Source organism: Zophobas morio, unplaced genomic scaffold, assembly GCF_036711695.1.
Source record: "Zophobas morio isolate AGI-343-1 ecotype UQ-CSIRO unplaced genomic scaffold, CSIRO_AGI_Zmor_V1 ptg000031l, whole genome shotgun sequence".
NCBI lineage: Eukaryota > Metazoa > Arthropoda > Insecta > Coleoptera > Tenebrionidae > Zophobas > Zophobas morio.
The window spans coordinates 178,466-204,246 of record NW_026972136.1 but is presented as its reverse complement, the minus strand read 5'-3'; the positions used below and the strand labels follow the sequence as shown (position 1 = coordinate 204,246).

The 25,781-nt window shown below is 37.8% G+C and overlaps 2 protein-coding genes across 2 annotated transcripts in view; one reads left to right on the top strand and one right to left on the bottom strand.

Moving 5' to 3' along the window:
- LOC135139490 (UNC93-like protein) overlaps positions 1 to 22,582 on the top strand; it is a 34,128-nt gene extending 11,546 nt beyond the window's left edge. The window contains exons 2-6 of the mRNA XM_064069746.1: positions 6,854 to 7,568; positions 8,075 to 8,285; positions 15,510 to 15,943; positions 18,106 to 18,440; positions 21,982 to 22,582. Coding sequence (XP_063925816.1) covers positions 6,881 to 7,568; positions 8,075 to 8,285; positions 15,510 to 15,943; positions 18,106 to 18,437 — 1,665 coding nt within the window. The 5' untranslated portion in view covers positions 6,854 to 6,880 and the 3' untranslated portion in view covers positions 18,438 to 18,440; positions 21,982 to 22,582. The remainder of the gene's footprint in view (positions 1 to 6,853; positions 7,569 to 8,074; positions 8,286 to 15,509; positions 15,944 to 18,105; positions 18,441 to 21,981) is intronic.
- Positions 20,423 to 25,436, bottom strand: LOC135139579 (uncharacterized). The gene is made up of 2 exons (XM_064069877.1): positions 25,236 to 25,436; positions 20,423 to 20,695 (listed from the first exon to the last, which is right to left on the bottom strand). Exons 1-2 carry the CDS (start codon positions 25,434 to 25,436, stop codon positions 20,423 to 20,425), a joined length of 474 nt encoding a protein of 157 aa, XP_063925947.1.
- Between the last annotated feature and the right edge of the window lie 345 nt (positions 25,437 to 25,781).

Here is a 25,781-nt window from a genome sequence, read left to right as displayed (position 1 = left end):
TGTAATTAAATATTGAATTTAAAATTTATTTTGTTTTCGTAAAAGTCGCTTCATGACAAAGTAGTAAAGACCACTGACGTTGATAAGCGGCAAAATCTTCATTCCCCTAGTAACAATTCGAGCTGAACTGTGCGGCACGTGCACGATTTTCGCAAACCGAAAATTTTGCTCAACGTTAATAAAAACAACAGGACACTAAAATGTACACATTTCATCTGACACTGCGACACCCAAAATTGCATATAAATCGCCATCATAAATACAAATCTGGCTATTTTTTTCAAGGCGGTGTCAAAAATTTCAGAAGCCGTCCTAAAAACAATGCGATTTAAATAAATGAATATTAATAATCGAAATATTTCAAACGTTTCCTTTTTGTCGATTAGCACCCACGTGTATAATTCACCGATTTTATTACAAAATTAAGATAATCGAGTACATTAATTAATCGAAAAATTATGCAACATAAACATAAACAGATTTTTATTTGGCATCGGTTTAAACCAACTAAAACGAAAACAAAGCGATTACGTTTCAAGGTTTTTTGGGTAACACCATCGACCACAGATTTTACTACTAGCTAGCACTTAAAAAGCACATTTCGCCTGCCGTTGTAAGAATTCTAAAATTGTGTAATTATTACGAAACCGTCACCTAGAGGCAAATGCAAAAATTATGACTCGCATGCCGTAAATAATAATTGCAGGTAAATTCAAACGCCATAAATTACAATGTTCACAGCATTCTTTGCGTTACTTCCTTGGACACAAAAGAAGTATTATTACAAGAACCACCAGGAAATATGAAACACCCATTAAGCAACGATTTTCTTCACTAGTAGACATGAAAGAATCCACTCTTTCACAACCGATCAAAATGCACAATTCCAAAAAAATAATAACCGATCTATTGTTGAAGAAGTAACGCAATCGGTTGTAAACAAATGACGTAACGGCAACGAAAACCGGGTTTTGTGGGTTTTACGTACATGTTACATACCCGAAGACATGTTCCGAATGAGTAAAAATCTTGGCGAATGCCGTTATGCATGAATTAGAAAATAATATTCAGAGTGTCGCTACAGGTGCATAAATTTAAATAGATTATGGGACGACCACCAGCTCCTTTTTTAATGACGTGACATCATTACAAGCCCCGGACTTTTAATAAGCGCCATAATTTTTCTCCCACGTTGACCTATGCCGGGATAATTATTGTAAACATTGAACTTAGATTTAAATAATTGCCGCGATTAGTCGAAGGCGAGCGGTGATGTGTACGAGGTTAGTTTTGAAACACCCTGTATCTCCAGACACGACCTGATCAACTGAGCGCGTAATGTTATACAGCCAGAACTAGTTTTTTCGCGAATAAATTATGGTAAATAATTAGGTAACTATTTTAAAGAGATACTACCGAATTTGTGGAAGTGTTGCGAATGTTTACGATCGTAGTCGCTTGAGAAATTTTCTTTACAAAATCGTTTATTGTGCGCTACATTAATAACAAGAAAATGAACTATAAAAATGTATGTTTCTATGCTACCTTTCTTGACGAACTGTTGACCAAGGTCGCGCGATGCGTCACGCTGTTTTGACAGGTTAAATGTCACAACCTAACCTAAAATGCCGAATTCAGTATATCTCTTTTCACGATTTGCATTTTTCGTGCATCGCGGGTGATAATCCAGCGCCTTATCAGCGATTTGTCGTGTATCGTAAAGTTTCCACGTCTGTGCATTTTTGATGACCATCATGGTTGGAACTTTTTATTGCTAATAAGCCATCAAAAATAAAATTTCACGATTTAATTATCGCTATGAATAATAGGAACAATGAAAAGTACTTCCTTTTATCGATTTCGTTCTGGGCTGGAAAAAAATTGTTAATAACAAACAAAATTATATTGTTTTTGTGAGATCCGCTTGGTGGTTTTGGGGCCTGCTAAACGTTCCCATATCCGCCGACGAAAATGAATGTAATTAACAACTTCTAGAAACAGAATCCACCTCGCTAATTAATGGTTTTGAATCACTAGACCATTAAAATAATTAGCTTAATATGGCACGGGTTATATCATGAATATTACTGAAGCCATCCATCGTAAATACAAATAACATTGTACAGTATAATTGCGTCTTCAACATTGGCAATGTTGGTGGGCCTTCGGACGACAATTAAGAAAATAACTGCACTTTGCCCGATCGGGGGCGCTTAGTCACGTGTCGAACTTATCCTTTATTGTGGTTTTTACTGTGCGTGTTTTACATTTTTTTCTTTAATGAGCGCCCAACCACTGGAAAAAATACAATTTGTGTAGTGTAACATCTTCATTGACGAGACAGAACCAATGTGAAAACCTGCCAACCAGAAAAGGTTACAGATTTAACAAGGATGTCATTACATATTCAACAAACATACCATTAGTTTAAACTGGTATCTGATAAAATATAAATCATGACGGTATTATCAGCGGAACCTCCAAACCAGTAATTGTGGGAGAGGAGCAACTTCGGGGACGCTTATATAAAGTACCAATTAGTGGCCGCAAAAAATCCCGACGAAAATAAACACTAAAAGTCGGGTTAGAATCAGCTTCTGTCACTTCTGATCGTACTTTTTTGACATGGTTAGTACATAATCCGTGTTTGGTGATTTTCTAAGCTAGAACGAGGAGTAATTAGAGAACACAAAAATTGTTGTGATTTTACTCTATTGTGTTAAATGTTATTATGATTTTTTTATGTCATGTAAGCGTAATAACCTTTGCGTTCGTAATGCGAAGTGGCAATTATAAACATATTTGATGTTATTTGTCACAATTGCATATTTATTTCCTTCGTAAAGATAACTGTAACAGGTGTAAAACACAATCAAATAGAATATTACACATGTTCATGCTGCAAGTGTATAGTTTTCACACACGAATGTCACTTCAATTACTGATTTTTTTTATTACAAATATATTTGTGCTTTTTGTTGTTTGTTGACTAATATGTTAAGCTTGCAGTATTATTATTAGCTGTTTTTTGCCAAAAATTTGACAGTTTAAAAATGTGTCAGTTGGATCTGTGGTTTGACCATAACACAATTAACTTTAGTGCTCATTCAGTTTTTGCATTTATCAAACATAATTGATTAGGCTTGAATCATTCAATTTATTTTGATACAGCATTAAAAAAAAATGGCTACAATCGCATGCAATAAATCATTGTCATAAATTATTAATCATTCTGTAACTGGATAATTGGCTTGTAAAAAATTTGAATATATTAATAAATAAAGACATTGTCGATATCTGCACGCGTCGTTGACTATTTTTTTTTTTCAAAAATAATTAAAAAACATCCATCTGGACGTGCCACGACAAATCACCTTTACTATTAATAGATTAACAGTACCTTTGATAGCAAGAAAAAACTAATTGCCGCTTATCAAAAAAGAAATCTTCGTATGTCCAATAACTGTACATTAATAGTCATTAGGAGTATCGAAAACTCAAAAAGTTTTCATTTCATCTTCCACCGTCTTCGCCTTCGAAAGCGAGCTGTAACAGCACTCCAAGATTTAATAAATTTAATGAGATAATTTTTCTATAATCAACATTCCACTCCGCAATTATGCTCCGCTGCATTTTGATCGCGTGCAAAAACCGAAATCCTGTTACTTTTAGCTTTTTCTAATCGCATGTCAATCTCAAACGCTGCGCTCGAAATCCATATATTTTTTCCAAATTGTACGTTCCATCGCAAATACACTAAACGTTCGAATTAATTTTAATCGTCTTAATTAGACGTCTATGAAAGAATTTTTTTGGCATCGCCGCAGGTTGCGAAAATCCGTCTCGATTGTAGCAACACCTGCCAACTATTGATAACCATTTCGAGGAAGCATAGGCAAATAAAATTTTTCTTTTCTTGCAAAATAGCGGATACGCGACACCGCGTATGCAGTTTCTCAGTAAATAATTTATGTTTATGGTTATGTGTATGAATGCACAGGTACGGACATAAATAATCACACGCCGAAGACATTCAACCGTGAAAAATGCACACAATAGCAAGGAATCGCTCACAAATGCGACACTCGCCTTAATACTCGTTTTATAAATTTCCTGTTACAAATGCACAATAGTCACCATTACGATAATACACGGGTTACGTCTCAAGGCTGTAACTGCAGTATGAAATTATCCTTATGCAACATTTAGTGTGCTCATAAACGACAAGACAGAGCAAAGTAGTGATTTCTTAGTGCTATAATGACAATAGAGGTGTGATCGCGATGAGCAGCGAAAACAAGAGACTTTCGGTGTCTTCGGTGCACTCTGCTGGTAGTTCAAGCTCTAGACCCAGACGGATGTCCGTCGTGAGCTTCTACTGGATTTTGGTCGACTCCATGGTAACGTTTATTATTGTAATCATCTGATTCAGCGCACAAGAAACTCATTACCGTCTTCCACGGAAGGACAAAAAAATAATGGACATCCACTTTTTCGATCTGCTATATTTGATTCGCCGTTCTGCTTCATGATCACCTTAGCCCCCTCTTAGACTTTATTTGAACATAAATTATGTTGGCTCAATGCTGCGGCGACTGTCAGCCTGCAATTACTTTTTTCAAGCGCAAAAATTGTGCCGACTGTTGGTACCTTTGGTGTGGTGTTATGAGTTAGGGCGGCTGAGTGGTGAGTCTAGATCTACATTTTCGTTCATTGTCTTCCTCACCCTTCCAAATCCTTGTTTTGGTTTTTGGCACGTTTAGATCGAGAGAAAAATTTAATAATTAATAACAAATCGGACCTCATGCTCTTGAAGCAAGGTCCCAATAAATGTCATACTAATATCGCATATTTCGGCGAAGAATTCGCACTTCATTTGCTCTTTAAAGTGTCCTCAATCCGCATTCTTCGAATATCTACTCTTCACCCAATTTTTCGAACATAAGTTGTGTTGACCCAAATTATTATTTTGCAATTATTGTACGATCGACCATGACATATGGATATCGAAAATGCATAAAAATCCCAACAGAATCGGATGCATAATTTACGCGAGTCCGAATCCGAGTGACGCAAGCGTTTTCAAAAAGTGAAAATTGTCCTAGATCGAGCCGCATTGTGTTTTTGCTATTGAGGCCAATGCTCAGGATTTGGTCGCGATGGTAAAAAGAACAAACTTTCTAATTATCACGTATGGCGATTCATCAGATCGTGTCGCAAATTGCGCTCCCACAAACTATTAATTATTACATAATCACCAATTATTATCACTTGAGAGTCTTCTTAGCGCGGGTTTTTCTCCTCATCCCATAATTAAAGATTGCATCCAGCTAGATCTGCGTGCGCATCTGCACGACCTTGTCACTCAATGGTACGGAAGTTTATAATAACATGTTTCCGACACTCGAATTAGCAATAATAACAAACTAATATGGGAACGTGCGTTTTTTATTGCTTTTATCGTCGGCTCACTTCCAGCAATCCATCTCAATGCTAACGCGAAAACATCCCAGCCTTCACCGGGCGGTTCTGGTAGGAGCGTCATGGCCCTGCTCCTGAACCACCGCGACTACCGTTTGCCGACACCTTCTCCCAACCCAGATCCTAGACTATCAAGATCCTTCACTGAATCGACATCTACCTGTTCCCAAGAATTCGAATCAAAAGTCCCCACTACGACCTTCCGATCTTCAAGAACCCAAATCCAGAATCTCCAAGATCCTCCAGTGATGCACCCGCCTTGTCGCTTGGTCCCGGTCCGCCGAATCCAGGTTACCTTGCCAAAACTCCCGCCCCCTCCCCAGTCCCCGGTCCGGCTCCTCGAGCTCGTCTCGCTGCGTTTGTTGCCATCCAGCCGTGCAGCACGAGCAAATAAACGACCCGTCCGACGAGCGTAAATCATAATCAAGTGCAACCTGCTGCAGGTTTATTTATACCTTAAACAGATACTACTTTGTGGCATTCCATCTTTATGTCTGTAATTTTAGCACGCATCACGCCCAGCGTTCCAAAAATAGCCGGGCAAAAAGAGCACGACGGCCCGCCGTAGCTGCACTTGCAGGTCCTTTTTCCTTCTGTTTCGTCGTTTTGTTTCCATGTAAGGCGAAGGCAATATTTCAGCTGTTGCATTGGGCAAGCGGGGTTGACGTCCGAACCGAGCAACCCGTCGTCCTTGGAAGTGCAAAAGCTACGCACCCACGTCGCCGATCTTCGGCGTAACCGTTAACGACCTCACGCGTTTCCTTCTGCTGGAGCCGGAGTTTACTGTTAGGTCGACGAAGCTGCGCCAAGATCGGGTGGCTAGACGAGGGACCTAAATTTTAGGCGGCGGGGAGAGGGATGGGGGAGGAGACGAGGGAACGGGCGCAGCGGAGACGCAATCAGACAATGCGGTGTCTTCGGGTCATGTTCGCCGTCGACAAACAATTACCAGCTTGGAAATGTAATGTGGCTGTAAAATCGCTATAGCTGGTTTATCAAAGGCATTTTGCCTCATTAATTTAATAAGTTCTAAAGGATGTAGGTCATTGTTGATCGAGAATAACTACTATATCGGTATCGCATAAAGCAACCTGAAAGATAGTGTGCGTGCCTTGGTTCTGTGTTTGTTCTCCAACTGGTTTTTCTGCACATGGAACCGTTTTCGAATCTTAACGTTTATGCGGTCAGTTAGACCCTCACACATGATTGATACTAATTTAGACCAATACAATTCCGTGACCAGTGACCTTAATCACAAGTTAGATGTATTCCAAACAATATTCTTATTTATCGTTATCACTCGTTTTTAAATCTCGGGCACCAGTTTTTTAATATTATTTTGTAAGTTTCCTAACCCCTTTCTTTGTTGCAGATCGAGGAGGGCGACCGCGGCCGCGAGATGACCGCGTCCCTCGACAACAACACTGGTGGCGACCAAAGAGACGGCGCCAACAAGGGCGCCGACGATGTGTACACCGTATCGGTGACCGGCGGCTACGACAACAAGGGCTTCAAGGGTGACGGCGACAATGGCTGGCCAGGCAAACCCCCACGGGAGATCACCGACGAGGAGGCCTCCTCGCAGGGCAAATTCAAAATGTCCACGAAGGAAAAGTGGCGGATACTCAAGAACGTCTCCCTCATCTCCTGCGCCTTCATGATCCAGTTCACGGCCTTCCAGGGTACGGCCAACCTGCAGAGCAGTATCAACGCCAAAGACGGGCTAGGGACTGTTTCGCTGAGCGCGATCTACGCCGCTCTCGTAGTTAGTTGTATTTTCGTTCCCACGTTCCTCATCAAGAGGCTCACGGTTAAGTGGACCCTTTGCGTTTCGCTCTTGTGCTACGCGCCCTACATCGGATCGCAGTTCTACCCAAGGTTCTACACGCTGGTGCCCGCCGGCGTGCTGCTGGGCATCGGCGCCGCGCCTATGTGGGCTTCCAAGGCCACCTACCTCACCCAGGTCGCGGGGGTCTACGCCAAGCTCACCGACCAGGCCGTGGACGGGATCATCGTCCGCTTCTTCGGGTTCTTCTTCCTTGCCTGGCAGACCTCTGAGCTCTGGGGCAATCTGATTTCCTCGCTAGGTAAGGACATACAACACACCCTTTGCCTAAGCTGCAGCTCTAAACACTGACAACTGTCGGGTAGTACCGTTAGATTAGACTTAAGGTCAACTTGGTCCAATTGTGTTCCTTGTTGCTTCCTTCAGCTTCGCTAGAAGTTAAATTACTTCATGCAACACAAGGTCCTCAGGCGGTACTACTGGTCTTAGTTGCTTATTATTATCTAAGAATTTGTAGTTTTTATCTGGCAATTGGTTTCACTTCCTCGCCAGGTAAGAACGCCCATTTGCAACGAAAAAAAAAACACTTTTTTCCACTGCTGTAGCTTTAATCCCATCTAGAACCATTTTTTCCAAACACTGTCGGGTAGTACCCTTGGATCAGAGTTAAGGCCTTGCAAAATTGTTGACTTCTCTCGCTTTGTTAGGGTCTAAATTACTTTAGGCAACAACAAAGTCTCAAGCGGTACTACTGATTTTAATTGCTTATGGTTAGAATTTTTGGTGTTCATCTGACGGTTGTTTCAGTCCTCAGCAACCCTCATGGAAGCGGCGGCGGTTTGAGCTTGAACGACACATTCGACGGCTGTGGTGCAAACTTTTGCACGCAAATGAGTTCCAGTAACGACAATCTAGCTCGACCAGACGACATAGAAATTTACGAAATCTCAGGGATTTACTTGGCCTGCATTTTCGCAGCGGTGCTGCTTATCGCCACGACTGTGGATCCTCTATCAAGGTCAGTGGCGTTACCGTTATGCTTTTTCGCCGTATCTCAAGAAGTGGCTTAAGCCATGTAGGCAACATTGTCATTTTGTCTTGATCGATTAGCGCGAGCCGGATTTCGATCTTCGAGACCATTCATTGCGTAACTATTTTATGCCATTTTTGGACGATGGCTCAGTTAATACATCCGCGTATTATAATTATCCGAGTCGGTTGGGTCGTTATCTTCATAATCGCGTCGAACCGGTTACATCTAACAGGCGCTGGGTAATTAATCGAGAATTAATTAGGTGAGTCATTTGGTAGGTGGGGGTGCTAGGCGTGGAAGATGGAGACAATGGTACTGATTTGAAGCGTTGTCGCAGACAATAATAGAGAGGATAGGTTTAGCTTGAGGCAAAGCCGGGGTTCCGCGTTTCCTGAGCAGTAATTTATTGCATTTGTAATTGACGAAAAAAATCTCTTGCCGTGAAGATGAGTAAGGTACTAATTATAAGTTTTTGCTTCAACGGTATGGTAAGTAAAAGAAGGAAGTAATAAACGTTTATTAACGATGAAGGAAGCACGAAGATTATCAGTGGAGTCTCGGATCCGGTGATTACCTTTCAGCAATCTCTGAAAAACAACGACATAGCTGTTACATAACCGTCACCTCATTAAGACGATTTTCTGCGAAAACCCAACCAAAAGGTGGTCGCTAGATAACAAGGTGCGAACATTCGTACCCACAATAATTCCAAGGTAACTCGTGGGAAAAAATTAAAATTCAGACTTCGCAGGTGCTTGTTACTGTTGATATTAATAAATCAGTGAGAAATGTCTCCACCTACGCGTCCGAGGACTCGAACTTTCCATGACTTTTTGATCCGGTATGCATACAAATATGCAAAACGAAGAATAAATAAACACTGGCGTTGTTTCGTCAATTCTTACTGTTTTACGGCTTGGGGAAATTTTTCCAGAAGTTAATTACTCTTATCAGAACTAAACAAACAAATTTAATGGCAATAAAACTCAAAGAGTAATAAAGTTAATTTTTGGCATAAGACGCACCACTCGCACGCAGAGACGGGTTAACGAGATTGATGAGGAGCCTTGAAATTTGCAAACACTTTTGTTAAGCAACCACACATTTTCACTTTCCCCGGGAAAATCGCGGCTCGCTATCACGAGGAAATTCTGATTCAACCGGCATCCGTGCATTCGTTGCACCATCGCCGATATTTCCTTTGTTCTATTATATAACTAAAAACGCCATAATCGTAAAATGAGTTTACCTTGACTCACACGAGCGCGTGTCACTTCGCCGTTTTCGCCCCTCGGTACCGCCAAGTCAAAATCGCCCGGCGGATTTTCGCCCCTTGGTGGTCGAAATCGACCAGCGGAAGCCAATTACATAACGGCCCGCAATAATCCTAGTGTTTATGCCCCAGCATCCGTTCCAATGGTACTGCTTCCGGTCAACTTTTTCGAAATTGTCCTCGCGTGTCAGTCACCTCTGCGTACCCCACGGGTACCCAAATTCGAAAGCAATGGAACTCTTCGCGAGTCGACGGCCAACACTTTGGCATCACCTTTCTCCGGCGAAGGCCGCCATCTTGGATGTGGTATTTGGCGGCAAGGCCGCGTACTCGCCCGGAATGCTCCTCTAATTATCCGGCGACAATTCGGTGCATTTTTGACCTTTAAACCGAGTTTTTTCGAAATTTCGGCTGTTTTAGCTTCTTGTTTGCGCACTTTATGGCCCCCTTGATTTATTCGCGCGCCAAATATTTGCGCCATAAAGTTGCAAAAGTCGCAAGGTCGCAGGCAATATTGACGCCCGGACCGTTTTTAAGGATTTATGGATTTCCGCGGATTGCGTCAGCGTGACAGTTTGGTGGCAGAAGAGCAACCGGATCGAAGCGGTTTTGATAAAGCCGATGACAATTCCAGTTAGTCGGACAACTGGTCGATAATTGGTGGACTTCTTGTTAATTCAGTGAGTGTTGCTGCGATCAAGATTGCTCGCAACATGCGAACTTGGTTGCATGCAGAACAATCCTCCGGTTATGTAAAGCCTCAATTAGAGATAAGTCTGGCGCCAGGAAGTGCGAGAGTATCGCCATGTCCGACTTTCGCAGATATCTTGTACTGAAATAAACCTGTGGGTTTTAGTTGACGTTACAGTTAGTGTTCTGTAGCAATTGTGCTTCGCAGAACGTCAGGTGCATGGCGGTTTTATTCCGCGCCGGCTTTTTGCTGCCGTTTTTGGATTGCTGTTCCTTGAAATTTCAGCCTGTCACAGTTGGGTTGTCAAAGAATGATCATGCACTTACGTAAGGAGTTGGATTGCATACTTTCGAGCTCCACCCTTGCGTCTAAGGATTGCTGGCTGGCCTTGAACTATGCAAATGGATCGCATAATAGCTCGAGGATTTTACAGACAAGTGTGATCTAGTTCCCAGCAACAAGTTTGCGGTTGTATAATCCTTCCTAGTTTGTTTATCTGAGAAAAAACTGTTTCTAGATACTTAATATCGTCTGTTGCTTGGTGGTTGACGTTCAGACGTTGCGCATTCTTAGCATCGTGCAAGACTTCGTGTTATTATTGCGGACTCGCATTTGTATGATCTAGAATGTTCCAGTCGTTGTCACATTTTACGTTGTTCTTACACATCAAGCTGGATTAAAATTTGTTGTCAATTCATTGTTGACTGAGAATTGTTTTGCGAACTGTTTACAGGTGGATTAAGAGCATATTAAATTATTAGCAAAAACAATAAAATACAATGGGTATTTATAACTTTCTTGGAATCAGAAGAGTCACCCAAATTAGTTTTTACAAATTGTGGTTAGTAGGTTAAAAGTGTTTTTAAAGGTGCCCTACAAAATCTAAAAAATCAGTATGACAATTAAATCTATTAAATTTGTGTAAAACTTAACATATTGTTTCTTCTTGTGCTTCTTTTGAAAAATCAGCGCCTTTAGTTGTTTTCTCATAAAATAATAACAAAAAATTGGTCTAAAGAGTTAGACAGTACTTCCCTCGCTGTCGGAAACTTGACGACTGCATGCCTATTATGTTTTTTTTTCTCATTACATTTTTGTAGTGGGAATTTAAAAAAAAATTGTGATGACGTCATCAACATTTTTGCAAGGACACGTATATCAGTTGGGATAGATGTAGTGTAATACTAAGGATAAAATTATTGTGTTCCCAAATTTTCGGGAAAATGAATTGGGTCGTTTTGAATATTGATTTCTTATAATCAATAAAATAATGAAACAATTTACTCACGTATACGGCGCCGGTGTGTAATATCTAGAGAGCGGATTTCTGTCGGGCTAGGCAAGGCCAAACTCGGTACGGCTCGCACGGGATGCGAATTCATTGCCGTTGCGGACTGCACTTCGTTTATTTGAGATTAGAATAACGTTGTTTCGTTGCACTCTGCTGTTAATTCCCGTTCTCATTTACTTAGCCGTTTGATTAATAAATCGTTAATTATATTTATGGAATCCAGCACGTCCCCCCCTATAATCGTGACGTAGCCCGACAGAAATCCGCTGTCTAGTAATATGAGGGGCAACTGAAAATCGTTTATGTATAAACATTCTTAATTTAAGATGACAAGCGTAACAGCATACGTGAGAGTCAAACAGAGAAACTGTAAACAACACGACCATCGGTTTTATTGCTTCGACTTCCGCTTATTATATAAAACATTGGGTTTTATTTTAATTCTTGACGGTGAAATTCACAATTATAAACATGTCTATTTCGCATTCGCGGAACCAAGTGACCGCATAAAACAAATGCAGGTCTGTAATGTTAAAGTCGATGTAAATAAGCGTGCTACCCGTATGTTTCAACCGAGTTTTTCCTTTAACAAATTTTGTGTCTACCAAATTGGGTTGGTTGGGGTGTAATACTAATAATAAGTGTTGCCTTTAATTTAATCAATAAAATAAATTGACTTCATTAATTTTTTTGAACCACCTCTTAAGAAAATCTAAAAAATATGAATGGAATGATAAATCACAAGTACAAACTCATCATATTTTTTGCATTTTAGATAGGATTTATTCAGCAAAATTTAAGGGTGACGTCATCAATTTTTTTAGGAAGGATGAACAAATACATTTTGAACAAAAGTTTACCATGCTTATAATAACTTTAAAATATTCCCAAGATTTCAAAGCATTCGGTTTTGTAATTCCTGATTAAATCGATAAAATAAATTCACGCTTTCATTAATTTTTTTGAGTCACCCTGCATATGCAAATCCAAAAATATGAATGGAATGATAAATCACAAGTACAGACTCATCATATTTTGTACATTTTAGATACGATTTATTCGGCAAACTTTTGAGCTGACGTCATCAGTTTTTTGTAGAAGATAACCAAATATATTTTGACTAAAAATTTATTATGCTCTTTATAACCTTAAAACATCTGCAAGATTTCAAAGCATTCGGTTTTGTAGTTCCTGATTAAATCAATAAAATAAATTTACGCATTCATTAATTTTTTTGAGTCACCCTGTATATGCAAATCGAAAAAATTTGAATGGAATGATAAATCACAAGAAGAGACTCACCATATTTTGTACATTTTAGATAGGATTTATTCAGCAAAATTTTGTGGTGACATCATACATTTTTTAGGGGGGACGACCAAATACGTTTTGATCAAAAATTTACCATGCTTATGATAATTTTAAAATATCTTTAAGATTTCGAAGCATTCGGTTTTGTACTTCCTGAGTAAATCAGTAAAATAAATTTACGCTTTCATTTATTTTCTTGAATCACCCTGTATATGCAAATCCAAAAAATATGAATGGAGTGATAGATCACAAGTACAGACTGATCATATTTTGTACATTTTAGATATGATTTATTCGGCAAATTTTCGAGCTGACGTCATCAAGTTTTTGGAGGGGATAAGCAAATATATTTTGACTAAACATTTATTATGCTCTTTATAACCTTAAAGCATCTGCAAGATGTCAGAGCATTCCGTTTTGTAGTTCCTGATTAAATCAATAAAATATATTTACGCATTCATTAATTTTTTTGAGTCACTCTGTATATGCAAATCCAAAAAATATGAATGGAGTGATAAATGACAAGTACAGGCTCATCATATTTTGTACATTTTAGATATGATTTATTCGGCAAACTTTCGAGCTGACGTCATCAAGTTTTTGGAGGGGATAAGCAAATATTTTTTGACTAAAGATTTATGATGCTCTTTATAGCCTTAAAACATCTGCAACATTTCAAAGCATTCTGGTTAGCAGATTAAAAATGAAATTTCAAAATGTTGTTTTATAATTTTGATTTTTTTTCCAAAAATCTGGACGTTTCGGGTGAAAAGTCGATTCGGAGTTGTAAACTACATGTGTAGGACTATGTTATTTTATACAATTGAAAACCCATTTACTATGTACAATTTTGAAGTGACGTCATCGCATTAGTGGTGGAGATGATTAGACAAATTTTGGTTAGCGTTTTACCATCTACATGACATTCTTAATATAAGTACCAAATTTCACAACAATCGGTCGAGTACTTTCGGAGATTATCTGTCTAATAAAAATCCGGGACGGCAGACGGACAGACGGACGGACAGACGGACAGACAGACGGAAATGGGAGACCTATTTCTTCGTCTTCTAGGGGTTATGAAAGATCGAGAAAACGTAAAAGTAGAGAGTCGGCCGACGGACTCGATTACAATACTTCCTTTGCTTACGCTCGGGAAGTAAAAATCCATATAAGACAAGATGGCAAAAGTTTGTTGAAAACACCCAATAACAAAATTTTATAGGTATCACTTGTCCAAACAAGTGTCAGAAATTTCAAGATAGATGGAGCGAACGAAGCTCGAGACATCATGCAGAACGATGTCTAATTTCCGTTCCGCCATATTTATCATTTACGACATTTTCAAATGAAAATGTTGCCTGAATTTTTTTTTTTTTTTTTTTCAATTGTATCAGAGATATTTAGTTCAGTTTTATAGTCTTGTATAAAGTGTTACCGTTGGGAAAAAAAATTGAACGATACTTATATAACATTCTATAATTATATGATATGTAAAATTAAGTTGATGGCGATAGTCAGCCTTCTATCAATAGCGAAAGCCCGTTTCAGTTTGTTCCTTCAAGTTTTTTTGCTCTACCATAGAAAAAAATACCACAACATGAAATTCAATTTATTATTATTTTTTACCATCATTTCCAAGAGCCTTGTTGAGATAAAAAAAATTACAAATGGACACACTGTAATTGGTTTAGAAAATCTATTTACAAGATGTTCAGCTAAAAATTTATAGTCTTTAAAAAGTGTCAGCTTTGACACAAAAACTAAACAATCCTTATATAACATTCCGTAATTATGTGTAATTATATGATGAGCAAATTAAATTTTTAGCGATTTCATCACGGCAGCCTTCCAGCAATCCCAAACCCATATTTCAATCTGTTCCCTCAAGATTTCGCTTCGACTTCTACCGTCAAAAAAACCCAAAACATAAACGTAATTTATTATCCATTTTTTCCCACCGCTTCACAGAACCACGCGTTATTAAAAAAATCTGCACGTGCTCGCTCCGTCTGCGCTTTGTTTCGGAAATCCAGCGTCAAAAGTCCGCGCCAACTTCACGTGAACTCAAATTCTAAAAATGCCATCCGAAGGTCGCCGAGTGCATTTCTCGTAAAATATGCAAGCCAAACATTCTCTGGGATTTCCCAAATGCATTCGTTGAACGGCTGCCCCATTACTGTCGCGATCTATCATTAAAATCTCCGTCGGCCACCGCTCGACGCCTAATTAACGCAACAATCTCCGCAACTTACATCATTTTGAATATATTTCACAGAACCGGCAAAAACAGACTTGCTCCAGTTTAAGCCAGGTCAATGCACACCGAGATTATCTAAATTTTTCTGACAGACCATAGCTTCAACAACGCGGTAGATCGAAGACAAAAACCAACAAAAGTTAATTTGTTTCTAGTTAAGAGAACTGGATTAATTACGTAGGCTGACGTCAATGAAAGTGTCTGACGAAGACTATAACCTCAATCGGGGAGCGAAAAGGCGAAGTAGCAGTTTTTGATAGTTTGTTGCTTTTACTTTTGCAATTTATCAGTCTTGCTCAATCCGTTCATAACGCGCAGAAAATTGGATCGACGCGCGAAATCTTTTGACAACGACAATTTTGATAAATCGTCTTCTTCTCCAGATATGGCGAGAAAAGGCGATCCAGCAGCGGCCAGGCCGAGATGACCCCCATCCAACTCCTCTCGGCCACGGCTTACCAGATGAAGAAACCCTACCAGCAGTTGCTCATTCCCATCACAATATGGATCGGCATGGAGCAAGCCTTCATCGGCGCCGACTTCACCCAGGCCTTCGTGTCCTGCGCCTTGGGGATCCCCTCAGTAGGCTACGTGATGATCTGCTTCGGCGTTGTCAACGCCATCTGTTGCCTGCTCTTCGGCTCGGTGATGAAGTACATCGGGAGGGCGCCCATCATGGCTCTGGGCTGCCTGGTACACACGGGCCTGCAAGTATGGCTGCTGCTGTGGCGGCCGCACCCATCCAACCCCATCATCTTCTTCGTGGCGGCGGGTATGTGGGGCGTCGGGGACGCCGTGTGGCAGACGCAAGTCAATGGTGAGTCGTCAAAAAAATTCGCATTTTGCGCTGAGTTGATGTTCTGGTAAGGTAAAAACTACGATTTAGCGTCCCGCTGTCGGTTTTTTGATAGCTCATCGCTACGTTATGTCTAAAAATAGCTTTATTATTTGTTGAATTTCGCCGGTGACCCTTATGCAAGAACTGGAGGTCGTACGGTGCTTTTGACGGCTGAAGTGCAGCCCGGGGCGCCCTAACCAGCCGTAACTGGTTCCGTCTTCGGCTGGAGGCGAAGCAGGTTGGCTCTTGAACCGAGCCGTTGCGCGAGAATGTCAAGAGAACATTATCATTGCAAATTTTTATTGATTATTGTTGTTGGACATTCTTATTTTAATTTTCTTCTTCCAGTTACAGCCGACTTATTTTTATTGGGTTTTAATGAGATGCGCATTGTGAATCGATACGATCAGAGTTCTGAAAATTGTTGAAAATCCTGAATTCGTCTCGGTCGTTCGTGGAAATTATCCATAATAGCTCGGATGATGTTACGTAATGGTAATAACTGGGATTAAGAACGGTCTTGACGCGTAATTTTTGCTGTTTTGCGGGTATGTTTGGAAGAGTTGCGTATTTTAATGCCGGGGAATTAGGAGCTCGGCTGGCCTCAGTTTTTGTAGACGGTTTATTAAATTGCTGGCCGACAATTTCAGTATTCATAAATAATAAAAAGATGGACGACGGAAAGTAAGTCAATGTCGGAGGATAATTGGTAGGACGGGTGCAATAAAAATGGAAATTGGTGGTAACATTCTTTCGTGGTTTGGCCCGAAAATAACTTTGGATCGATAAATATTCAATATTAATTATACAAAAGTTATAGAAATTATATTTCGTAACTGCAAAACTCAAGGAAAAATTATCCTTTTTTTTGTGTAAATTGTTTAAAAATTAAAATATGTTTCGAAAGTATTAGAACAAGAATTTTTAATATTAAGATCATTCCAAACTGTTCTAAATACCTAATAAAATTCTAAAATAGCACCAAATTGTTAATTATGCGACGGAAAAAAATCTGTCGTCAAAAACCAAAGATTCTTCACAAAAAAAAAATTAAATAATCAAAAAAAGATTACGTGTATAAACAATAACGAACTGTTATACTAGCATAACAAACGTCAATATAAAAGTTCTCCAAATCTAACATGTCTAAAGACACCATCAAAAAAAAGTTTTCCAAAATTTTGAAAATCAGATGCATATAAAAATTGTTTGAAATAGTTTTAAAATCCCCCAGCTACAATACAAACAAATTCTGTTTCTTTAAAACGACTCTAAAAAATATGCAAGTTCTAAATCCTATAAACGTGTCATTTTTTTCACAAATTATATTTACACCGTCTGCAACGCAAATAAAATTAACCAACTTCAGGCTTAAACCTTTAGAATAAACAAAATAGACACAATGCAATGCAACATCCTTTGTTTAATTTTGACTTTCTATGAGCCCAACGCAAATTTTAAACATTATATTTATAATTACAGTTGTTAATTACTTCAGTACACAAGAATATCTCGGCGTGCAAATATTTGCGACCGCAAGGTCGCAATAAATGTCAGAAATTTGGTCTTCTGAGAACGCCAATTATGATATTTACCTGTCATCTTCAGCGTAACGATATGTTTCACTCTTCGTTTATTTTTAAACTAGTAGTCGTGACTTGAGGGTAAACGGCTGTGATTATTAAAATTTCACCCCGTTTGCACGTACGTGCGAACTTTCTCAAGTTTTCTACTCCAGCTAATTGCTAAATTTTAACAATCTCATTGTTGAGTCGTGCTATGGTTTCACTTCAGCAATACTTTTACTTCACGAAGATTTAATTGCGCTGTTATCAAATTAAAGTCAAACTATTTCAATTTAAAACTTTGTATACCGTAAATGCTAGGTTTAATGGCAAGTTGAATAGTGTGCATTGTAGTTGTCACCTGGGGACCAGAATCTGAGACACCATATATTACTTTTGCACCATGGGCTAGAAACCTGTTAGATTTATGGTCGAAAGATCCTTCAGCAAGCTAATAACACCTTACGGTTTCACTTCCCAGAACACCTCCAAGCGCTTCAACCCAACCTAGTTATTACCCATACAAGAACACAAACCCGCCAGTGTCTTAACATTAACATATCCCCTTCCTTCCAGGTCTCTACGGTACCCTCTTCCGAAGGAACAAAGAACCAGCCTTCTCCAACTACCGTCTATGGGAGAGCGCCGGTTTCGTCATCGCCTACGCCTACTCCACCCACTTGTGCGCCCGCATGAAGCTCTACGTCCAGCTCACCATCCTCCTGGTGGGCTTCTTCATGTACACCATCGTCGAAATCCACCACATGCGTAAAATCAGACGGCAGAAGGAGAAGGAGAAGAGGGCCGCCGCCATGGAGGCCGCCAACAAGACCGCCATCCAAGAGCCGGAGGAAACCGACGATGAAAAAGACGATATTGACGATGACATTATTGTTACACATTTGTAAAAAGTGAGTACCAGTTTGAGCGTGACGTGATCGGGCAAAAAGCGGCTAAGACAAACAGGTTAGATCACGGCTTTTCTGGGCGAGGGACCGAGCCGGATATGGCGCTGCGGTGGGTACAAAAGATCGAGTAGAAAGATAAATGAAAAAAAATGAAAGCTATGAAAGAGATACTGACTTCTATTATGAGTAGTTGCGATGTTTGCATATAATTGTTTTTGATTGTATCGCACTTACTTGCCTTGAGTGGGAGATAACGTGTCAGATGTGGTTACTCTGTTCATTCATAGAATCAGGTTATCTTGTAAATTTAAGAGTCTATAAGTGAGTTTAACGTCGTCGGTGCAACAATGACGTTAACTGCATCGTTAATGATCTGTAGAAAAAGTAGTAGATTTGTTTGAACCTTGAGTTTCTCCAGACGAAAAAACTGCTTCTGCGTGTATTACTTATGCAATGTAATGACAGCTTATTAAATCAAAATTAATTGGAAAAATACGTGCGAAAGAAGAAATAACTCGTAATACAACTATTGACTGTTACAAAAATTGGAAATACAGACATTATTTTATTCTTTTGTATGTTTTTTTACATTTAAAAAGTTGTGGAATTTCTAGAATTCTGCATTTGAGAGAAGTATTTAGAAACTTGGGAGACAAAAAAAAATTAATATCGTTTATCTTTAGTCTTTCTCTTTCTGCCAACTCCTTTTTTGCCTCGCTTCTCGCACTTCTATTTTCTTCTTCATGTGTCCTACGTTTCTTTCCCTGCCTTTCATTTCATTATTTCTTTGCTTCCCACTTCTTCTTTCGATGTCTTTCTCTATCTTATCCCTTTGTTATCCTGCCTCTACTTTGCTCTTCGTTCCGTATTGTATGTTCTTTTGTTATCTTTATTTTTCTCTCTTATTTTTTCCTTTTCTTTATGCTTCTACGTTGTCCTTTCTTCTCCTCTCTTATCCTCATTGTCCCCTGTTCTTTTTCTTTCCTCTTTATCTTGTTTTGCTCCTATTTTGCTGTATCTTTTTTTCACGTTTTTAATTTCATTCTGTTCCTCTCCGTCTGTCTTCTTTCTAATATCATCTTTTGTTCACTCTTTATTATTTTACTGTGACTTTTTTTTGTCACTACTTTACTCTTCTTATATTGAATCTGCTTTTACTATCCCTATTTTTCTCTTTTCTTCTTGCCTATCTTCTGTTTCTATGTCTTCTTTTTTTACATCCCTTCTTCTTGTCCCTTCCTCTTTCGCTTTTCTCATTATCTCGGTTTAACACCCATGTTTTTTCTCTTAATGTATTAACTTTGTCACTTGTTTTGTTTACCCCTTTTTATCTTTCTTTCTTGTTCTTCCTTAGTTTTCTGGGTTCATTCTACCCATCTCTTTCTATTCTTTTCTGCCACTCTTTCGCTATCTCTATTTTTCCTCCTTTATCTTTCACCTTTCTTTTTCTCCTTCCACTTGTTATTTCTCAATCCCCTTTTCATTTCTTACCCCCGTTTTTCCTTCTTTTCTCTTTTTCTTCCGCCTCTTTTTCTGTCTCCTTTTTGTCCTTCTGTTTTGCTCCTATTTTACCTCTCCTGAATTCACATTTTTATTTTTTCTGTCCCTCTCAAACCGTGTTTCTGTTGCTAATTTTGTTTTCTCTTTCTCTTTCTAACTTCTTGTTGCGTTCTTTTTTTTATGCTTCTGTGGACTTTTTCCGCCTCTACTTTGCTCTTGTTCATGTATTGTGTCTTCTTTTACTATCCTTATTCTTCCCATTTCTTCTGCCCTATCTCGTTTCTACGCTTTCCTTTCTTCACCTCCCCTATTTTCTTTGTCTACTTCTCTTTCTCTTTTCTATTATCTCTATTTAATGCTCGTCTTTTCTTCTCTTAACTTACTTCCTTTAGCACTTGTTCTCTGGCGTTTTCCTTCCGTATTCACCTTTTTTCTGTTTCCTTCTTTTTTCCCTTTTCTTTTTTATTGTTCCTTGTTTTCTGGGTTCATCCTACATTTGTTTCACTCTTTTCTGTTACTCTTTTGTCACCTGTTTTTTGTTTACCCTCCTTTCTCGTTCCCTTTTCTTTCTTCCTTCCTCGTTTTATACCTTTATATTCTCTTCTATTTCTTACCCGGTTTTTCCTCTTTCTCTCCTTTTCTTTCGACTCTTTTTTGTCTTTTTTCTTTGCGTCTCTTTTGTTTCTATTTTGTTCCTTGTTTCTCAACTCCATATTTTTTTCTATTGCTCTTAATCTCTCCTTCTTTTTACCTATTTTCTTGTGTCACTTTCTCACTTTTTTTATCTCACATGCACTCCCTGTGTCTCCAGTTTTACCACGAGAGCGGTATACAGAAACCGTAATAAGATATTCTAAAACTGTATTGTATGAAAGCAACAAAATTTTAAAATATAAATAAAAAGAAAAATAGAAAAGTCAGTAAAAAACTATAAAACATCACGAAAATCTTAAAGTAGATCCAAAAGCTCGAAGTTTCAGACGCAAAAAAAAACACAAGAAAATAAGACTTTATGAATATTATGAATAAAACGAAAATATTACATTGAAAAATGAAGAAACAAACGTACTCGAGTAAAGCAATTAATAACATGAAACATACAAATAAACAGTATCGAACAAAAAAGAAAGATTAATTCCCCGACTGAAAAAAAACTTTGACGAGGTAAATTTTAATTGAGTAGATGTCAAACTCTGACGACATAATGTAGTTGTTTGTCACTTTTTGCCAATTAACCTCTTTCGGAAAAATTAGTTTTAATTGCGGTTACAAAATATGTAAAGGTGCTTTATTAATTATTTCTAATTACTGCTCCCAACAGTTTTAAAATATTCTATTGAATATTGATCAGAAAAGCTTTCAGAACCGTCGCGTAAATTACGTCCTCGGGTGCTTTGACCGTCAATCAAAACATATTAAACACTTCCTAAAAAATCGGTGCTTATTATTTATTAACCGAACATTGTATTAAGTAAGATATCAAAACAGCGCAACTTTCATTTTTATCCCGCAGTTCCGGCTTTACCCACCGTTGAAGTCTCCGCGAATCACCCATGCAAAACCCATTCAAACGCATCCTCTCCATCATCAATCGTTCCCAGCCTTTCGCGTCCACAGGAACAATAAATTTTTGCACGTGTAGAATAATTTAATTGCGTGCTCTTAAATCAGTCTCGATTGTCTTGTTGTGAGACACGTGTGACGTGGAGGGTAATTATTATAATCAAGTCCGACCTTGAGGATTTTCGTGTTTAAAAGCCCGACTAAGTCTTGTCGGACTTAATGAAGGCATTTTTTGCCGCGAAAATGAGACATGTTTTGTTCGCAATTAAGCCCAATCCTAGAAAATAACAAGGCCGCAATCGTTTCCGCATTTAATATGCAAACGTATTCAATCGATTTAGCCCTCAGCGGCATCCTTATCACGACACTTTTAATAGATTCTGCAGTGCCCGACGGCCGGTTCCCAGAATGCGCCGTGGGAAGCGTCTACACTTGACCCAACGTCCGCCCATTGTTTAATAACTTTTTTTTTTTGTTGCAGATCCCTCGAGTGCAAGCGCTTCGGGACCAGTGCACATATTACGTCATTTTTTATTGTCAAAAAATGCAGTAGTAGATCAGTATTGTCCATTTCATCTGGCATAAGTTACACTTATTGTATATAAAGTTTAACAAAGCTATACGTATTTATGAGACTTAAGATTAGCGGTTTTTGTTCTCGATTTATCATTGCATCTGTGATGGTGAAGCAAAAAACCTTGCCTTAAATTTTCGGATACGGCTCTGGCTTTATTCATAAACAACGCGATCTTCCCAGGATAATTACGTCGATTGTGTTTTAGCCTTGAACAATGTCATTTTAGGATTTTTTTATATTTCAAGTGCCATTACAAGAAAACGTTTGATTTGTTTATGAATACGGCGACAAATTTCACAGTGCGTTCTTGTTCTGAGAATTCTGCAGTTATTATACATATTTACTCAATGCTTTTTACGCATAAGCAAAACCGAAAATTTTATTTCGTGGTTTTGTTGTTAGTTTATTTATATTATTTTATTTTCCTGATAATTATAGATAATTGTGTACAGTATAGTTTATAAATATTTAGGTGTTACTTGTAATGATCATAGATTTTAAAACGTTAAGTGTAAATTTACTCAGTATTCCATGAGCAATACTGTAGCAATAAACTCTTCTAAGTTATTAAACTGTGCTTTTTTACCCACCCTACGCCAAATTTAACTAAAACGACCAATATAGTAAGGAAATCCAACTTTCCTTTTATAAAATCCTCTTAGCAACTGGAAGGATAACATCCTCGACGAAAAAATCAAGATTTATGAAGTCACTTCTAAAGATGGCAATCAAAAATACATTGAACAAAGAAGGTCGCTCATTACAAGGTTCAAGGAATACGCGGGTCATCGAAGATTACGTGGAATTCTAAATCAAGTATTTTAATAATAAAAAAAAGTTTAGACCATCCAATTTTGCAATCTATATCGACAACAATTACGCAACAGACTTCTTCGAAATTTTACCAACACAATTAATCAATAAATTAAAACACATTAATTAAAATTATCCATCCCCTGCGGAAAATCGATGACGTAATTTCTAAAACTTTTTGCTAAACCTTTATTTAAATAAACAACCTTCAACGCCACTCCATGTGCACGACAACATTAACAACTTTACGGATTTTGTGTTTCGGCAGCCGTTTACCATTTCCAAAATCGACTTCTTGGAAGCCTATTAAAACAGCGCTCTTTCTGCGTTTTTTACAACAAAAACACGTATCCTTCATAAATATTGATTAAAGATTACGAAATGCCAAAATAATTTCAGACCATCATCATTAATCTTGACAACTTTCCCCATGAATCGCGAAACTAATTTGCATAACGAGATCCCAGCGGGTGGCTTCTCGCCCGGTGATAATAATAATAGAAAGTCCGTCTGTTTAGCTGTGACGGTGAATTCTTTTTGACACATCATAAATAAATAAATGCCGCGAATTCGCAGAAATGTGCGGCGAGTGGACAGGTTATGCTGGTTTAAGTCGTGGTCGCTAATTAGCAGGTAGGTTAAGTAGATTTCGTGTTTACATAATTTTTCCCACGAAGTGTTATTAGGGGAATAACCCGCAGCTAATTTAGAAGCGTTTATCTGGCGTGTTTTGAGATTGTTTTTGTTTGTGTTTTTTCGGTGGTGCTGGTGGACTACTCTGGTTTTATGCTTTCATATTTTATTCCTCGCCGCTTAATGTGTTTTCGTTTATTTGATGTATTTTTATTTTTTATTGTAACTTTCATAAATCATATCGTAACAACAAAAAAGTAAATTCCTTGTCTGCATGAACAGCTGCTCTCGTGTTTTATGGAGATTAATTTATTTTCTATTAGGTGGCGCCAGATAGGTCAAATTTCAACTGGCTCAAATTTAAATATCTACCTGTTTGGTACCTTTTTTGGTAAGGATTTTTGAAAATTTAAAGATTTTAGATTCTACAATTTCCCAGTTTTTCGTTTTTTCTCAATTTCATAACTCGATTTTGTAGACTTTTGATTTATATTTTGAAATTTTTCAAGTTTTCAATTTTTCGATTTTTTTAATTTTTAAATTTTTCTATTTTCACGGTTTCGATTTTTCAATTTTACAAGTTTTGAACTTTTTATTTTTCTTTCAATTTTTGGATTTTAATTTTTCGATTTCTATTTTTAATTTTTTTAATTTTTCGATTTTTTATCCTTCACTGTTACAATTTTACAATTTCTAGATCTTATTTTTCGTTTTTTCAATTTATCGATTTCTCGATTTTTAAGTTTTCGATTATCTGATTTTTGACTTTAATTTTTTCAATTTGTCGATTACTCATCTCAATTTTTAAATCTTTCGAGTTTTTAATAAATTTTTTTCGATGTTTAATTGTTTCCACTTTTCGATTGTTTCATTTATGATTTCTCAATTTTTAATTTTTCAATTTTTCCAATTTTTGACTTTTCAATTAATGGAGTTTTCAGTTTCTCCATGTTTTCAATTCTCCGATTTTTCATTCTCTCGATTTTTAATTTTATAATTTTTCCATTTTTAGTTTTCATTTTTTTCGATTTGAAAAACTGAAAATTTTAAAATATAAAAACCGAGGAAATAAATGAAAAAATTGAAAAATCAGATAGTTGAAAAATCGAAAAATTCCAAAATTGTAAAATTCAAAAACTAAAAAATTGGGAAATTGACAATAAAAAAGTGGAAATTAAAAATTTGAAAAATCGAAAAATTGAAAAGTCGAAAAACCGAAAAATCGGACAACTGAAAAGTCGAAAAACTTGAAAATTGAAAACACGAAAACTTGCAAAACTGAAAAATTGAAACTGTGAAAGATCGAAAAATCATTGAAAAATCAGAGCATCAATAGATTAAAAGTTGAGAAATTGCAAAAATTAAAAAACCGGAAAATTGGAAAAATTGACAGAACAGAAAGTGAAAAATCAAAAATTGAAACAACGAGAAATTGTAAAACTGAAAAACCGCAACATAAAAATACGAAATAAGTAAGGAAAAATTAAAAACGGAAAAATTAAAAGTGAAGAAGAGCAAACTAAAAAAGCAGAGAAAATGAAAAATGAATAAACGAAAAATCGGATAATTAAGAATTCGAAAAATTGCAAAATTGCAAAAATGAGAAATCGAAAAAAGAAACATTGAAAAATCGAAACATTAAAATCGAAAAATAAATAAAACGAAAAACTGTAAAATTGAAAAATTGCAGAAAATATGGAAAAAACGAGAACTTTTCTTTTCGGTTCTTCCTTTTCGCCCTTCTCATCGTTTTCGTCCTTTTCGTCCTGTTGGTTCTTTTGGTCCTGTTCGTCTTTTTGGTCCTTTTCGTCCAGTTGGTCCTGTTGGTCCTTTTGGTCCCTTTGATCCTTTTGGTCCTTTTCGTCGTTTTGGTACTTTTCGTCCTTCCTTTTCGTCCTGTTGATCCTTTTCATCTTTCTTGTCCCTTTCGACTTTTTTGTCCTTTCCGTCTTTCGCCCTTTTTGTCCTTTTCTTCCTTTTCGTCCTTTTGGTCCTTTTGGTCCTTTTCGTCCTGTTGGTCCTTTCCGTCCTCTTCTTCCTTTTCGGCCTTCTCGTCCTTTTCGTCCTGTTGGTTCTTTTGGTCCTTTTCCTCCTTTTCGTCCTTTTGGTCCCTTTCGTCCTTGTCGTCCTTTGCGTCCTTTTCGTTCTGTTGGTCCTTTTCGTCCTTTTCGTCCTGTTGGTCCTTTGCGTCCTTTTCGTCCTGTTGGTCCTTTTGGTCCCTTTGGTCTTTTTGGTCCATTTGGTCCTTTTCGTCCTTC

What these genes read in the sequence shown, in the direction of transcription:
- LOC135139579 (XM_064069877.1), bottom strand. Translation starts at nt 25,436, where the DNA reads ATGAAAAGGATCAACAGGACGAAAAGGAAGGACGAAAAGTACCAAAAC. An exon ending in AGGAAGAACCGAAAAGAAAA is followed by an intron (nt 20,696 to 25,235) that starts GTTCTCGTTTTT and finishes AAGTGACACAAG; the next exon opens with AAAATAGGTAAAAAGAAGGA.